General features: G+C 44.0%; 1 protein-coding gene across 1 annotated transcript in view; it reads left to right on the forward strand.

The window, feature by feature from the left end:
• Nucleotides 1-9938, forward strand: part of nudcd1 (NudC domain containing 1) — a 56470-nt gene extending 46532 nt beyond the window's left edge. Inside the window, exon 10 of the mRNA XM_026156004.1 lies at nucleotides 9409-9938. Within this exon, the coding sequence (XP_026011789.1) occupies nucleotides 9409-9698 (290 nt within the window). The 3' untranslated portion in view covers nucleotides 9699-9938. The remainder of the gene's footprint in view (nucleotides 1-9408) is intronic.
• Nucleotides 9939-17178: the final 7240 nt, after the last annotated feature.

The raw sequence follows: 17178 nt of genomic DNA on the forward strand, positions 1-17178 counted from the left end.
TTATTCTGTAAAAAATCACCTGTATTAGCAGAGAAGCTACGCCACTATGTCTGTAGTGCAAAGTTTATCCCAAGATGTATGAGTCACAGTAAATGTCAAACTGATGTAAAACTCTATCTTTATGATCTAAAAAAAAAAAAAGACAGCATAAGATGAATAATTAATTTCACGCGCTGATAACTTTACATTTAAGTCCAGTATCACGCTGCTGCTGCTCCTGCTGCTGCTGCTCCTGCTGCTGCTGCTCCTGCTGCTTCACAACTTCAGAGGATAGACAACTAAATGACTGCTTTAAAAGTGTAGTTAATGATAACGGGGACGGCTTTGCATATAAACATTTTAAACTGCTCTGGATAATATACCTGAGTGTGAGGACTGCATCGTAACGTGTCTGTTAGCTCAGACACTCACCGATGTGCTGAGATTGCGCCTGTTTCCAGAGCCGCGTCTCTTTCAGTCTCCTGGTCTGTGTAATTTATCTCCTCACTTGTCTCTTCTCATCTTAAAACAACAGACACCTGAAGCACTTTGACAGCCGTGACTTCTTCATTTCTCTTTTGTTAAGAAGGCGCACTTACCAAACAGCACATTTCTGTTTGGAGTATATCATCCAGTTTTGGACTGCAGATGGATCCCTGGTGATATTTTCGGAAATTACCTCGATGAGTCGGAACAAGGCACAGAGAGAAACAGGACTCAAAATGTGGATGCTTGAGTACCAGAGATCATCCTTGTAACGTACTAGAAACGACTATGCCACACCACCATTAAATGTATTTACGTGAAAGAGTCCTTAAAAAGTTTGTTAATGTCTTAAACACTTCAGTTTGCAGAGGTAGGGGTTTTCCTGCAAAGAAAAGAGATAATTTGACTGTCAAATCCCAAAAATAAGAGAAGAAAAGAACTATGAAGTAAGGTGGCACAGTCTCTTTTACTATAACCATAACTACTATAATTATAGTAGCTATAACTATGTGGTCTTATAGTCTTTATAAATGAAAACCCCACAAGAATTTCCAGCATGCAGTGATGGAGTTTATGGCCCCTCTATTCATGTAAATGAGGCAGTACCACTGCGTTGTTATGGCCTTGCTTTGTAGTGTGGCCCACCTGCACAGGCTGTTTTTCTTTGGGCAGATGGATAATGGTTTTGTCAAATAGCTTGAAAATAACAGACACTCCTGTTGGTTTAAAGCTGGTGTCCCTAAATGCTTATTGGTCAGATAGAAGGTGATTTAAACTTGGGACAGTGGTATATATGTGAGGGCAACGGTGCTGTTTTTGTTTTTATTTTCACAATAATGAAACCACAGCGTGGTTAATGTGTGCTTCCATTCCATGATTGGTGTTTTGAAGCTCTTAAAACCTCTTATATTTAACTTGCATATATCTGTGTGTGTTTGATATGTTTCCTTAGATAATACTTTTCAGAGATTTGAAATCTATAAACTGTCACGGTCCTGGGTCTCCTGACCCAGCGTTTTTAGTTCTTTGTGATTTTTGTATTATTGTACTTGTGTGTGATTTATTCTATGGCTTCTAGTTTTGATCCCTTGCCCTTCATGTCTCTCTGTGTCCCCTCTGTTCTGTGTAATTGTGTCTTTGCATTTTTGAGTTTCTTGTTTTCTGTCACTCTGCATTGTGCATTATGTTCTCATGGTTGGTTTTTTGTTACTCTCTCTAGTCTAGTCTCTTGTGTTCCCAGCTGAGTATTTCCCTGTGTATTTTGGTTCTTAGACCTCTGCCTTATGGTTTATGTCTCTGTATTTCTTAGTTGCTGTCTCCACTGTGTCAAGTTCGCGTCTCTGTGTGATACTTCCTGTTTTACTTTGATGGTCCGTGTCTCATGTGAATGCGTCCTGCTTTGCTTGTCTCGTCAGTCCTGATTTCTCCCAGCTGTGCCCTCCTTCTGTGTCTCATTCCCCTCGTTACTTCCCAGTGTATTTAAACCCTGTGTTTCTCTGAGTCAGTGTCGCGTCGTCCCTCTTGCTGTGTGGATCTCCCTGTGTGTCTCTCTGTGAGTTTTCAAAGTTCCCAGTTTAGATTAGTTTGTATGTTTTTTCCCTGCCAGCAAATAAAGCTGAGTTTTGAGTTCACCTCCCTGAGTCTGTGAGTCCTGCACTTTGGGTCCAACTCCTGCCTGCCGCACAGCGATTCATGACAGTACGACGCGACCAGACATGGACCCAGCAGGCTCCTCCCGGGAAAGCGATTTGGCCCGCATCTTCAGCCTGTGGGAGCGAGTTTCCCATGCCTCGGACATTAAAGCAATGTCCATTGGGATAAACGCCATCGAGGCAATTCTCAAGGGGAATCCCCATCTTCGCGAGCTCTCAGGATTTTCGGGCCTACTGTCCAATCTGCAGAAAGCCAAGGAGACAGTACAAGCTCGCGAGCTCGTCATACCGCAACAGCGACCGCCACAATCGGGAAACGTTTCCACGCTGCTGCCACTGGACTCCTCTCCATCCACCCTCCACTCTGACTGTCACTCACCCGCTGCTTTTCTCGCAGCAATGTGGTCGGAGGATGAGGAGCCGGCCGTGATCTCTCCGTCGTTGCCAGTTTCCTCCATCACCGCACCTCCGGCTTCCCGAAGAAAACGGCATTCACGCCGCCGACACCCACCGCCACAGCCGGACCCCGAGACGTCTGAGTTGCCAGCTGTGGTGAGTGGAAGGGACAATCAAGGGTTTCCTGACTTTGGGACCGTTTATTCCGAGGCTGTGTTTTTTCACTTAGCTGCCCAGCCAGAAGCGCTAGCTCCATCTCCTGTGTCCCCGCTAGCACAGCCATTAACTCCACCACACGCTCCATTTTCACCTCTACCATCGCTTCAGTCATCAGTTCGGTCTGCCACTCAGTCGCCCTTAGTTCCGTCATCCACACTACCACCTGTTTCCCTTCCACCACCACCATCACTACACCCAGCCATTCAGGCTGCTACTCAGTCAGACATTCAACCCATAGCCCTGCCGTTAATATGCTCTATAGCTGAGCCACTAGCCGCCCGACCCGCAGCCACTTCAGCCACTCCTCCACCCGTCACACCTCCACTACAACCATCACTGCAATCCCCAGTGCAGTCTCCAGTGTCCCCAGTGCAGCCTCCTGCAGCCCTGCTTTCCCCAGTGCAGTCTCCAGTGTCCCCAGTGCAGTCTCCAGTGTCCCCAGTGCAGTCTCCAGTGTCCCCAGTGCAGCATCCCTTAGCACAGTCATCCACTCAATCACCAGCTCCACTTTCCCCTCAACTATCACTACCACCTCTAGCTCAGTCTCTTGTGCACTCACCTCTGGTTCATTCTCCTGTGAAGTCATCAACTCCCCTGCCTACTCCGCTCTCACCACCTCCGTTACAACAGACATCAGTTCAGTCCCCTGTGCCAGTGCAGACGCCCTCAGTTCAGTCTCCCGTGCAGTTATCTACTTCACCAACATCAGTAGCTCAGCTCCCACTCTCACCCGTGTCTCCAGTAGCTCAGCTCCCACTCTCACCCGTGTCTCCAGTAGCTCAGCTCCCACTCTCACCCGTGTCTCCAGTAGCTCAGTTAGCTGCCCAGCAGCCTCTCTCTGCTCAGTCTCCTGTGTCGCCAGTTTTGCTCATTCACTCCATGCAGAGAGGTAACTTGATTTCTACTCAGGGTACTTTTCATGGTTTAGCCGCCGTTGGCACAGTTGGCCACTCCAGGGCTTCCCCAGAGGCTAGGTCTCAGTCCCCAGCTGATTCTGGACCCCTGAAGTTTAAGCAGCCCCCTAAGAACTGCACCATGTTCGCATTGCCTGGGCAGAGTCAGTGCTCAGTGCAGCGCCAGTTGTCCTCATGTCCGCCAGAGGACTTCATGCCTGTTGGCTTTGTTTTAGCCTCCGCTGGAGGGTCCGAGGGGCCCGTTCAGCCGCCCGTCTCCGCTGGAGGGTCCGAGGGGCCCGTCCAGCCTCACGTCTCGTCAGCTGGAGGGTCCGAGGGGCCCGTTCAGCCTCACGCCTCGTCAGCTGGAGGGTCCGAGGGGCCCGTTCAGCCTCCTGTCTCCGCTGGAGGGTCCGAGGGGCCCGTCCAGCCTCACGCCTCGTCAGCTGGAGGGTCCGAGGGGCCCGTTCAGCCTCCTGTCTCCGCTGGAGGGTCCGAGGGGCCCGTTCAGCCTCCTGTCTCCGCTGGAGGGTCCGAGGGGCCCGTTCAGCCTCACGCCGCATCAGCTGGAGGGCCCGAGGAGCCTGTCCAGCCGCCACCTGCGACCGCCTCGTCGTCGCCTGGTCCGGCTGCATCTGCCTGTGCTTCTGCTACGCCTGGGCCAGCCTCTGCCTGTGCTTCTGCTACGCCTGGGCCAGCCTCTGCCTGTGCTTCTGCTACGCCTGGGCCAGCCTCTGCCTGTGCTTCTGCTACGCCTGGTCCGGTCTCAGCCTCTGCTTCTGCTACGCCTGGTCCGGTCTCAGCCTCTGCTTCTGCTACGCCTGGTCCGGTCTCAGCCTCTGCTTCTGGCCCAGCTTCGACTTCAGCCTGTGCTCCCCCTGGTCCAGCCTCAGCCTCTGCAGCTCCGCCTGGTCCAGCCTCAGCCTCTGCAGCTCCGCCTGGTCCAGCCTCAGCCTCTGCAACCTCGTCTGGTCCAGCCTCCGAGTCTTCGTCCTCGTCTGGTCCAGCCTCAGCCTGTGCTTCGCCTGGTCCGGCCCCCGCATCGCCACCGTCTGGTCCTGCCTCGTCTGGTCCTGCCTCGACTGGTCCTGTGCCCACCAGGCCATGGCCAGCACGCCTGAGACTGGGGGGCCGCCGCTGCCTTCCGCGCGGTCGGCCCCCTGAACTACTCCGTCGTCTCCTTCGCCGCCGCCGCTGCCTTCCGCGCGGTCGGCCCCCTGAACTGCTCCGTCTCCTTCGCCGCCGCCGCTGCCTTCCGCGCGGTCGGCCTCCTGAACTGCTCCGTTGTCTCCTTCGCCGCCGTCGTTGCCTTGCGCATGGCCGGCCTCCTGAACTGTTTCCACGTCGCCGCCGTTGCCTTCCGCACGGCCGGCCTCCTGAACTGTTTCCGCATCGCCGCCGTTGCCTTCCGCACGGTCGGCCCCCTGAACTGGTTCCACGTCTCCGCCGTTGCCTTCCGCATGGTCGGCCCCCTGAACTGCTCTGTGTTTGGGTTGTTTTCTTGGGCTCCGGTGTTTGCCGTGCTCTTCTTTTGTTTTCTGTTCCGAGCCCTCCGTCCTGGGCCCCCGCCGCCCGCCCTGGGTTGTTTTCTGTTTGGTTTTGTCTTTCTGTGTTTGGGCTGTCTGGAGCCAGCCCTTGAGGGGGGGGTACTGTCACGGTCCTGGGTCTCCTGACCCAGCGTTTTTAGTTCTTTGTGATTTTTGTATTATTGTACTTGTGTGTGATTTATTCTATGGCTTCTAGTTTTGATCCCTTGCCCTTCATGTCTCTCTGTGTCCCCTCTGTTCTGTGTAATTGTGTCTTTGCATGTTTGAGTTTCTTGTTTTCTGTCACTCTGCATTGTGCATTATGTTCTCATGGTTGGTTTTTTGTTACTCTCTCTAGTCTAGTCTCTTGTGTTCCCAGCTGAGTATTTCCCTGTGTATTTTGGTTCTTAGACCTCTGCCTTATGGTTTATGTCTCTGTATTTCTTAGTTGCTGTCTCCACTGTGTCAAGTTCGCGTCTCTGTGTGATACTTCCTGTTTTACTTTGATGGTCCGTGTCTCATGTGAATGCGTCCTGCTTTGCTTGTCTCGTCAGTCCTGATTTCTCCCAGCTGTGCCCTCCTTCTGTGTCTCATTCCCCTCGTTACTTCCCAGTGTATTTAAACCCTGTGTTTCTCTGAGTCAGTGTCGCGTCGTCCCTCTTGCTGTGTGGATCTCCCTGTGTGTCTCTCTGTGAGTTTTCAAAGTTCCCAGTTTAGATTAGTTTGTATGTTTTTTCCCTGCCAGCAAATAAAGCTGAGTTTTGAGTTCACCTCCCTGAGTCTGTGAGTCCTGCACTTTGGGTCCAACTCCTGCCTGCCGCACAGCGATTCATGACATAAACCTGTAGTGTGTTTAGTATTGATTGTGCTGCTTAAGGCTCTGCTACACAACACAACTACACAAGCTAATTTTATTAAGGACAAATGTTGAGCTGCAGGAGAGAAATTGCTGGTTTTGCGTTTTTGAACTGCTGTGGTGTCAGATGGGAAATCTTAGGCATGCAGGAAGTGGCTCATCAGATTGCAAGAGTGAAAGATGTTTTTCAGCAGCAGAGGAACAATAAAGTCTCACTGTCACTAATATCAGGAAGCAGATGTACAAACAATGTGTACATATGTGAAGGCGTACTGGAGCAACCTGGTATTTATAAGCAATTACACGCACTCACCTAAATGAAACTTTACAGCACTGTCTAACATTTCTAGAGTCATGTGGCTGATGTGATGAGACGATAAAATAAACGATGGTGGATGGAAACCTTAGGTGCAATTAGAGGGGCATTTAGTAACTCAGTTATTTACGAATAATCATGAACTCTCATTAACATCCAACTGTTTCTTTCTATGCGGTGGTCTTTTTACTTTATGTAGTTTATATAGGTAAAGTGTTTTCCAATGAAGAATTCAGCATTTTCTGTATTTGATTCTGATTATTAGGATGTCGCTACTATTGATGATTTTACAGGTTTACACGGCTAATGAAAGCCGGTTTGCTGCAGGTGCAGAAACTCACTGACACAGCTGAAATAGCTGTTTGTCTTTGCAGCGCTTCACACTGACAGATGTAATAGCTAGTGCAGCTACACGGACGAATGCAAACTGTGGGAGTGCAAATCAGGCCTGTGCACATCTCCCAGTATGAAAATGACTCGACACTTATAAACATCTTTATAAATCAGATGAGTAAGAATGACTGTTTCGTGCTTTTGGCCCAGCTCTTTGGTCTTCTTGAAGTGACCTTGGCAAATATGCAATTTCCAGTTCAGTGAAAGCAAATGATCAAAGACTTATGTTGTTCAAAGCTTAAGGAGTGAACCGTCCATCCATCCATTTTCTTAACTACTTATGCAGTTCAGGATTTTGGAGCCTGTCCTTGCTGTTGTCCTGGACAGGCTGCCAAAAAAGGAAAAGCTTTGTCAGTGTTTCAGCTTTTAACATGATTTAAAGCATCACTGCCAAACTAACTGACTTATTGATTAATTGTCCAAATTTCAAAGGGGGCATCTTTAAAGGAATTTAATTGTCTCTGATTTTAGATTCAAGAGGCTGAAACTGGAAAATTCTTTGTATTTACAGTAATTTGATAAATTACTTAAATAATGAATGAATCAGTGACTGTTTCTTTTCTTTCTGTTACATCTATTTAGACCTTTTCAGTATCTGTAACTATTAACTGAACATGTCTGCTGTGGTGCGTTCTCTTTCTAGCTAATTGAATTCTCTGGGTCATTGATCACACGTCTGCTTTCTGTATTGAACACCCTTCTAAAAACATGGATCTCTGAGGAATGTTTGGGGGGACTGAAATATTTTAGCTTCACTTGAGTTCTTATTCGTCCTGCAATTAGCTTTTTCCTCAGCTGTGTTTTTGTCATTGCTACTCCGGGGTAGATTTTTAAACCTCTCTTCACCCAATACTGTGATTTGGATCCGCGCCTGGAGCTTTGTGCAGCAAAACTATGCCATAGGAAAAACAAAAACCTTTTTACGCTTGGCTGTTAGATGGAGAGAGTAGGGTTATGGGTAGTGGCAGGTAGATTGATCCTGTAACAAGTTAGTTTCAAGTCCTGGACCAGCAGGTACGGAAAAGAGCTGCATTTCCCTCCTGTTCGTCCTAACAATAATTACATTGAATACAGGAAAAAAACGTACTGTGTAGAAACTCAAAACAATCTCATATGCCATATGTGATCTTTGTTTATCTGTAGTTTGGGGCGTGTGGCTCATAAGGGAAATATTTCCATTTGTGAGATTCAAAGATAAGACAGATTATTCACAACCTTTGTGGTTCTGAATTACTTCAGTTATTTCAAAATGTAAGTGCCTCTTACTGAGAATGTGCATTAAGTCAGAAACACATGACTGTGGAACAGTGTGTGTGTGTGTTATTCTCTATGTTCAAGCCCACGCCAGCAGCAGCTAGGCCAACCACATATCGACACACCGTGCCATAGCACTCTACAGCACTTCACGCCTGTGCTATTTCCAGGCCTGAAAGACCAAAAAAAAAAGATTTCTTTTCCTCTCACTAGCAGCTCCATCTCCTCGCTTCTTCAAATACTAGCTGTTGAGGTAGAGAAATACTCCAACAACCAGAAACAATCATGCCATCACAAAGATATTGTCTTAGAATTTAAGTAGTTGGTTTCCTCCACAGAGAGAAGGAGGATATATCCACTGTGACATCACCCTCTGGCTTGTGGCTTTTTAAGCCTCCACTATTACTTTATTACTTCTGCCATCTTTTCCTCGTGACTATATTTAGTTGAAAGCGTGGAAGTTATCGGCTAAGCCTAGCAAGCTGCGCTTATAAACTGTACCAGCGTACCCATAACTGTACCTTAGTTATCAGCCAAGTCCAGCACAGACACACCTATCTGTTTATACGTGGAAGTCGACACAGGATGTTTACTTAAATAAAATGGAGCATGTTAAACATAAACTAACAAATGATGCCAGGTGAACAGTTCATCTGAGCCAGTTTTTATAACCTGTAAGACCCACGTGAGCTACACCAGCTGGCCACCCTGCCATTTAGGCAGCTGTTGTCTAATGTAGTTCTGTAGATCACAGAAATGACTAACAGATAAATTAAATAATAGAATTTCACTTAATCTGAAGCACGGACTTATTGGATGGATATGGCCGACATGTCCACTTCAGTGACTTGAATTAATTGAGGTGAAGAGATAGCTAGTTCCTGCAACCTGAGACTTTTATCAAATTTAATAAGTAAGTTATTTAAAAAATGCTACTTGCACAGAACAATTTGCTATAAAGATGAATATGAGTTTTCATATTTTTGCTAACTTGTGTTTGGAGCCAGCCTCAAAGAGTCTCAAAGAGCCATTCTGCATTTTGCTACAGCTGCAGAGGTTGCTGTTAGATGCCATCAGATCACTTTAAGCTAATGTCAGCACATCGGTCAACTCCCCTATGGCATCTGTTGTCCCGCACATAGACGCTGCACTATGTGGCCCGCCACACTTTAAAGTGGTGGCTTTTAGTCTTAATGTTTCTGGACTGGTGAGTTTAAATTGTCTTTTAGAGTCCTTCTGTCCTAAAAATGCTGCTCATCCTTGTGGAAACCAAATTAGCTTCCAAGCAGGTATTAGTACTGCTGTCACAGAACACAGGACTATAAATCAAGCTTATCTGGAGTAACACTCTGTGTCCTTATTTCAGTGAGACAGTATAAAGTGAAGGTTAGAAACTGTCCCTGCATGTCTCTGATCTTATATTTATTTATTTTTGCAGGTTATGTCCAGGCATCCAAACGAGATAAGAAGTTTGCCACCTGCGCTCCAAACTTCTCCTACGCTTCACTGTGTGAATGTCTCCGCCGTGCATTCATCTACCGCCAGCCTTCCCCGGTGGAGACCGTCCTCTTCAACAGGAAACAGGGCCGTCAGGTAGGACAGGTTGCCAAGCAACAGGTGGCCAGCCTGGACTCCGACAAACCAATCCTGGGCTTCAGAGCGACCAATGAGAGACTGTACATCCTGACCTCCAGTAATCTCTTCGTTCTAAAGGTCAATAATAATTAGATTTGGGACTCTGTTAGATTTTCATCTCACTACCCCCTGAGAGCTCCATCATTCCACACTAAAGGCTGATTATCTGCTTGAGCTGAAAAATGATCCTTTGTGCTTTTTGTGCGGGATGAACCCCTCCTCGTGTTTCCCTTTTCAGATGTCTTCTGTGTGTTACAAAAATCTACATGATCAAGAAGTGAAAAATCATGTTCTTACAGAAAAAAGTGGAAAATAAATGTTTCTTGAATTGATTTTTTCCCTCTGTGACTGGATTACTGACATGAATGTAAATGAGGCAGATATCACAGGGAGAAACATATTTGGACTATTTGGCTTCCATAACTCGACTTCTTTCAAACCACTCTGCGAATAAATCCAAAACATACATGTAGGTATGTTCTTTAGGACATTTATGCAATTGATCTATTTGCAGTAAAATTCTTTATTAGCATAATGACATATGAATATGAATGAATAAACATGTAACCTAACATTTAATCTAAGTAAGTATTAAAGGCACTCATGCATTCTGCGAATTGTTTAGTGTTAGCAAATAGTTTTAGTAAATTATTATTAGTGTAGAGACGCAGAGAAACAAGGCACCATGAGTGCCATAATGTGTCAGACATCTACCTAAACATCAGCTAAACATCAGCTAAACATCAGCTAAACAGTGCAGCGATACTGGATCAGTTCAGTCTCATGTGTTAAACTTCAGTGTTTTATTGTATCGATGCTCTGCTTCAGTTCTTCGGGTCTCCTTTCTCCACACATGTCGAGCTCATGCAGCGTTACAGCTTTAGGTGCGGTCTGTCACTTTGTTTGTAGTTCATTAACTGACTAACAACAATTCTAAAAAAAACCCCAAAAAACAAGGATGTTGGTACACACTGGCATGTTTAAGTCTTTGCTCGTTACATGTTGTGCTAACTTAAGTCGGACAACATACTCCTACACGGCTCAGTTTGTCACATAATCAGAGGAATGACCTTTCTGTTACTTAAAATTTGAATTCTCATTTCCAGTAAAACTGATGGAACGTTATACTTCATCTAATTTCAGAAAACTTTCTAGTTCCTGTCCTGTCTCTGTCCTGAAGGATTTTACAAAGTGTATTTTGCACATTCTTTCTTTAGACCATGGCGAATATAGATGTGTTTCCTCCTGTCAGTCTGATATATGAGCTGATTCAAAAAAGATATACTCCCCTGTGAGAAAACTTCGATTTAAATCTATCAAATCAAATACAAATTTTGAAGCTCGCTTTATCCAATAAAGATATTTCATTTATTATGTTATGTTGTGTAACATTTAAGGTAATAATGTAATACAAAATTTCACTAAGACATAAACCATTAATCTTAACAGAGAGCAGCACAACCAAAATCATTGTTACCGTTTGCAATGGACTTGTGATTTTGCTGCCTTTGAAATCGTTGCTTCGAAGGCCTTGGCTAGGTCAGTTGCACTAAATACGGGAATAAGATGGAGTCGTTCTGCTGTCTGTTGAATCGGGTTATGCTGGCAATTACATCTGTGATAACGCAGCGAGCACTGTTAACTGTGATAACTTGGAAAAAATTGCAAATCCGTTGCCATCTGCATGCACAGAAATTCATATTAAATACTTACAATCAGACTCATAGGTTTGAAACACAAATTCCTCCACAAATAGATGTGTATTTGCTGCAGATCAAGGCTAAGATTGCAAAATGACATGGAGACCTTTATGTAGGAATATCGCCTTCACAGATGAGTTGTTCCCATTGGTGCAGGCAGACCTTGCAACTATTTGTAAGTCTTCACCAGTCTGTCTGAGACTTATTGCAGTCAGTCCGAGTCAGACCGCAATTTTTTTGGAGACAAGTTGCCTCCCACTAGGCAACCTGTGCAACTGGTTTGCAATCAAAATTGGTTTCCAAGAGGTTGATGATTGAACACCCTCCACCTTTGTATGCTATAACTATTTGTAATAGAGCCTGACAGCAAAAAACCTCAAGAGGGTGCTATCCTACTTTTACTCTAGTGTGATTGAGCCATTAGTTATCCTGAGCTTTACCAGTTGCATCTACCCTCAAAAAATCAGGTCATATATTTGAAGACTTTAATTGAATGACTTCTGTAGATTTAAACATATATTTCTGCATTTCTACTGAGTTTTTTTAATCGATGAAATACATTCTTTTAACAGGATGGTGTAAATTTCTCATAATGAATAAGTGGTTCATTGGAGGCTGCTTGGTTGTAGTATTGTCAGATGGTCAGTGAGGATGTGAACGGTGAGGAAATCCCTCTCTTTGGCTCGTTTGCAATCAGAAAAATGAAAGAGGCTGTTATTCATTTCCATAAATTTCCATAAACATGTTTCACACATCACACTGGCTTCTGTTGCATCAGCCTCAATCTTGAACAGAGTGGTTATTCTTGAAGCCTAAAATCTCAAGAGGCCTAAAAAATGCAATCATGTCGTATTTGAAAGGGACTTTTTTTTCTCATCGTTTTTAAGGTGGGCAACATTTAAATGGAAATGCTGTTCTTCTCATACAAGCTGCGACTATATTTTGTGTCTGACATATTTTTCCTCTGATCTATTAAACTGTAGAAATCTGAGCTGGATAATGGAGTTCACACTTTAAACTTTTGTGTGTTTTCTCCAGCATCAAACACAAGAAAAGCTGCCGTTTGCATTAGCTGTAAATTTTTCACATCTTTATGGCAAAGCTAGAGTCTTGCCTTGCTGCTTGTTCAGCAGCAACCTTTCCTTCCTCCTCTTTAAGAAACCTTGAAGAAGGCCACTCATACAATCGACCAAGAAATAAGCAGAGGTTGAAGAGAAACACTAATGGACTTTTCTGTAAAAAGAATGGGATGGTCTGCTTGCTGTTTTTGTGATTGTAACACAAGAAAAAGCAGAGAGAGAGAGAAAAAGCTGCACAAGCAGTAGAATGAGGGACTGGCTCTGAAAAAGCAAAAAGCTTAAACACAACATTACCTTTAGCCTCTGTGAGAAATGGATCTATATCAGTGTCTCTTCATATTCAACTGAAGGTAACAATAATCAGCCAGAATCAGCCTGCCAATATTCACAAAGTATAGAAGAATAGCTCTAACCAATCACAGTATTACCTATATTGATGCCTTGAGATTGCCAATGTTGCATGAAGTGGAACGACTGATGGACGCCGCATGTCTTAATGAAACTACAGAATCAAAGCAGTTTGCCTGAGCAATTTAGCTTGTTTCTCACAATGGGCAGTTTTGTAAAGACTATCCACAATTTGTGCCCTCGGTTCCCTTGAGTTCTGACGCTTTTTGAGCCATTTGCCTTGACTCTACAAAGACTCACAATAGGCTGTGGGTAATCAACTTTTTCTAGTTTCTATATAATTGTTTTGCTCTGGAAAATCCAGTTTCACTCTGTTTTTATTTAATTATTTGTGTGCAATTGCATTAGGACGCACCGCTTGTTTTTATTAGCTGTACCAGCATCCCAAGATTACTTGAAGGCAGCCTGTCAAAGCTGCTAATGTCTCTGAGGATGGGCTGTGTGTTTACTCAGACACAAAGAAAGAAAAAAAAACATGTTGTCAAGCCATCGAGCCGCAGAGAATTAGAGAATGAGAAACTGTAACTGCTCAAAGTCTGCATTTCCCAAACCTTAATATTGCCGTCTTCAGGTAAACACCAACTGAGTTTATAAACTGAGATTTGAGGGAGTTTTATTAAAAGAGCATTTCTGTGACTAACAGCAATAAATTTGGTAAAAATCTAATCAGTTCCTCTGAATAAGTTTCACTCGCTGCAGGGTCAGTCTGGCTCTAAATTAAAATCAAGTTTCCTGAGACGGCGACATGCATCTGACTCATATTTCGCCACCAGAGCACACTCATTCATATATAGAGACGGATACAATCATAATGAAATAGGAAAGACAATAAGGGTGGTGCAGTGGTTCAGGCTACAGTTTCAGTTTAAATAACTTTTTATAACGCTCGGTTAAAATAATTTGCTTTATGAAATTGCTCTTCAAGGTCAACTGATTAAAATGTAACTCACTGCAGAAGAAAAGCACAAGAAGTAGATACAGGGTCATTGTGAGGATTAGATGAATCTGTGCTTTGCAGTACACTCTGCAGTGCAGAAATATGTCGGCACATTAACAGACTGCAGCATAAGAGCTGTATTTTTTTTTATTGTGGATGACCAAGATGTACAGTATAGCACATCCTAGCAAAAATGCAGGAACAGAGGTACTAAACAATACACAGCATCACATTGGCGTGACAGAAAACGTATTAATGCAGTGATCAGCCAAATAATATGGTGTGCTGTGTGTTTAATTAGCCAATACCTGTGTCTTAGTCTTAGTGCTCCCTCTCTCGTCTAAATATGATGAAAAACTCATTCAAACATGACATTAGACTCCAGAAAACCAAGACGGCTTTGGCCAACGGCATCACAGTGGCTGTGTCCATGCGTTATGGTCTGTCGTCACGAAACTGTATATAAAAGATGGACATAACCCACTGGTCATGACGCCTCAAACTGAGGCTCCCATGTTAAAATCAGGGACTTTGATGTGTTCTTCCTTTTGATGGCTTTTAGAGCACATGTTAGTACTAGTTGACCAATATGTGTGACAGTACAGTTTATGAATGTCCCTTGCAAACCAACCCTGCTAGCTTTAGCTGGCAATTTGATGTACCAGCTCTTCACCCATATAAGGTATGTTCTGGCTCCAAGAAATGAAAATGGTGGTCACGTCCATGTTTTATACTCTCCATTCCAAGAAGCTACATCCATCTTTATTGTACAGACTGGTAATCACCCAGCAGCTTAGCCCCTTATCCTTTTTAGGGTTTTGTGCCCTTGTATGATGATCAGCTTCTTGCAGAACAAAGGCAAAACATTTCCCGGGCAGGCTGAACTGTTCCCTTGTTTGTATACTTATAGGGGACTCCTTAATAACTCTTTGTCTGGGCCCTCCCATAGGACCAGTTTGCCATGGGAGTCCCTACTGGGGGGCAAAAGCCCCCTGGGATCCCTGGGATACACAAACTATTCCACCATGGTAAGGTAGCGATTTGCAGCGCTGGGGGGATACACAACATGCAATACATAAAATACATTTAGTGATAATAAAGCGTGTTAGAGATTTACTCTAATCCCTGTAGATTAAAGTAAGTTAAAAAGATCAAGTTTCAGTTAAATACAGGCTTATCTCTGTCAAATAGAGCGCTGGTGTATATGGTAACAGCATTAATTTGTCAGTTTTACTGTGAGGAGATCTGAGAGGTTTTGAAAAAACAAAAACAATTGGTTTGTGATTAAAGCTCAGCTCCTCGTGATGGAAACGCACTTCTCTGCAGGTGTAATTGGCACCTTTTTAAATGATTAAACAATTAAAACAAACAAACCCACAAACTTTCCCAGCAGGAGATTTGTGTAGGTAAATTAGTCCTGAGTTGATTGCACATTCTTTGGTAATGAATGGAGCTCCACCCGGATGGCATCAATCCACGGATGAAAATAATTAGGGAGTCGCTGATGTCATACCTGCATGATCGTTTGTCCACGGACGGTGGATGCTACATCACCACAGAAAGTGCCATCAACTTGAAATGAGGCAGATTACTCAGTTTTTAATTAATGGATCTCAAATTTGATTGAAAGATTTTTTACAAACCAGTTTTTCTAAGTGAAATTATTGATTTAATCACAGAAAATTATAGGCTGTAGACTCTGTCAAAGACCCAATCAGTTTCATTGTAATCATTTTGCAGACTAACATTTAAGAAGTAGTTCAGTGGTTTGTTCAGTGTCTTGAGGTGGCTTGTGAACATCTTGCTGTCCCCAGAGAAAAGCTGCAGGAGGCGGCCAAGGAGACGACAGTCTGGGCATCTCTACTTGGACTTCTGCCCCGATGACCAGGAGAGCATGGATGCTCATTACACACAACAATGCAGTCTTCAAAAAAAGTGAATGAGAAGGTCAATAGCACTGAAATGCAGAGGTCAGCAAGCTTAATTTAGCATAACTGGAAGCAACGCCTTAAAACTTTTGTTGTGTTTTTTAAGCCAAGCTAACACCGTTAGCTCTCTGTTTTTAGTATTTTATATTTTACAAATATATTTAGGGAGCCACAAGGCTTCTTGTAACAGCATAGCCTCTGTGGTCAACAGTCAGAGTTTTAGATCAGTAATATCTTCCCCACTCGCTGTCTGAGGAGGGTGCACAGTATCCTGCGGGACCAACATCACCCTGCGCGCCACCTTTTCCATCTGCTGCCCTCAGGGAGAAGGTACAGGTCTATACAGGCCAGAACATCCAGACTGGCCAACAGCCTGTATCCACAGGCTGTGAGGCTCCTGAACTCTCTGCCCCCCTCTCACGGACAATAACCATATCCAACTTCTTAATAGCAATGAACTGGTCTGCATTGGTGCATCATATCTTTATTCTCTTCCCCCTCCTGCCCCCCCCCCCCCCCCTCTTTCTTAAATAGATAACTATCATATCCGATATCATATCTCACAGTACAATAATATTGAATGGGTTGCATTGTTGTATTTTGTCATGTTTCTCAGGTCTTTGTCTGAATTTCTACGAACATTATTGCTAAGGATTGTCTTATTGCATTGGAGTCACACTGGGTTAAATATGTACACTTGGGTTTTAAGGGGTATTTATTATTTTCTTCTTTTTTTGGGGTTGTATGGAAGCCCCAAACGCAATTTCATTGTTCTTGACAATGACAATAAATAAATAAATACTAAAATACTAAATACTAGAGGATCCTAGATAGAAATGTAATAATCATGTACGCTGAATGAACTTGTGTTTTGTGTTGAGGAAAAAAAGGCTTTATTTTTTTTACCTTTAGCCAGTTTCTCACACGTATACTGGAATGGACAGGAAAAACTGAGTATTTTTAGTTTGTCATTGCAAATCATTTCTGAGTGCATTTTGAGTTGAAATGCGTGTTCACAGTAGAATTTTGTACCTGGAGCTATTTCCACTGCTGGTTGAAATAGACTGTAAAGACAGCAATTGTCAGGGCTCTGTGTGCGTGCAGGTGGAAATGTGGATCCAAATGCAGGACTCCGAGACGAAATGTAACTGAAAACCACAGCTTTTATTGTTGGCATGAAACAAAAACAGAAACCAAGTAGGTACGACGCGACACCGAGCACGGGAAAACACAGGGCTTATATACACAGGGTGGTAATGAGGGAATGGGCAACAGGAGGGAGACACAGCTGGGAGAGAACAGGGCTAACGAGACAGGGGGAGCAAAGCTGCACACACACTAACATAAGACAGAGACTTTCACAATAAAACAGGAAACATGAATCACTACTCAAAGACACGGACTCAACACAGAGGGGCAGACAGAAAATAATACATGAAACTCAAACAATACATGAGACAACAAATCCTGACCACGAATAAACAGAAAGATAGAATTCTAATAATAATCGACAAAGCACAA

The sequence above is a fragment of the Astatotilapia calliptera genome, chromosome 22 (assembly GCF_900246225.1).
Source record: "Astatotilapia calliptera chromosome 22, fAstCal1.2, whole genome shotgun sequence".
Lineage (NCBI taxonomy): Eukaryota > Metazoa > Chordata > Actinopteri > Cichliformes > Cichlidae > Astatotilapia > Astatotilapia calliptera.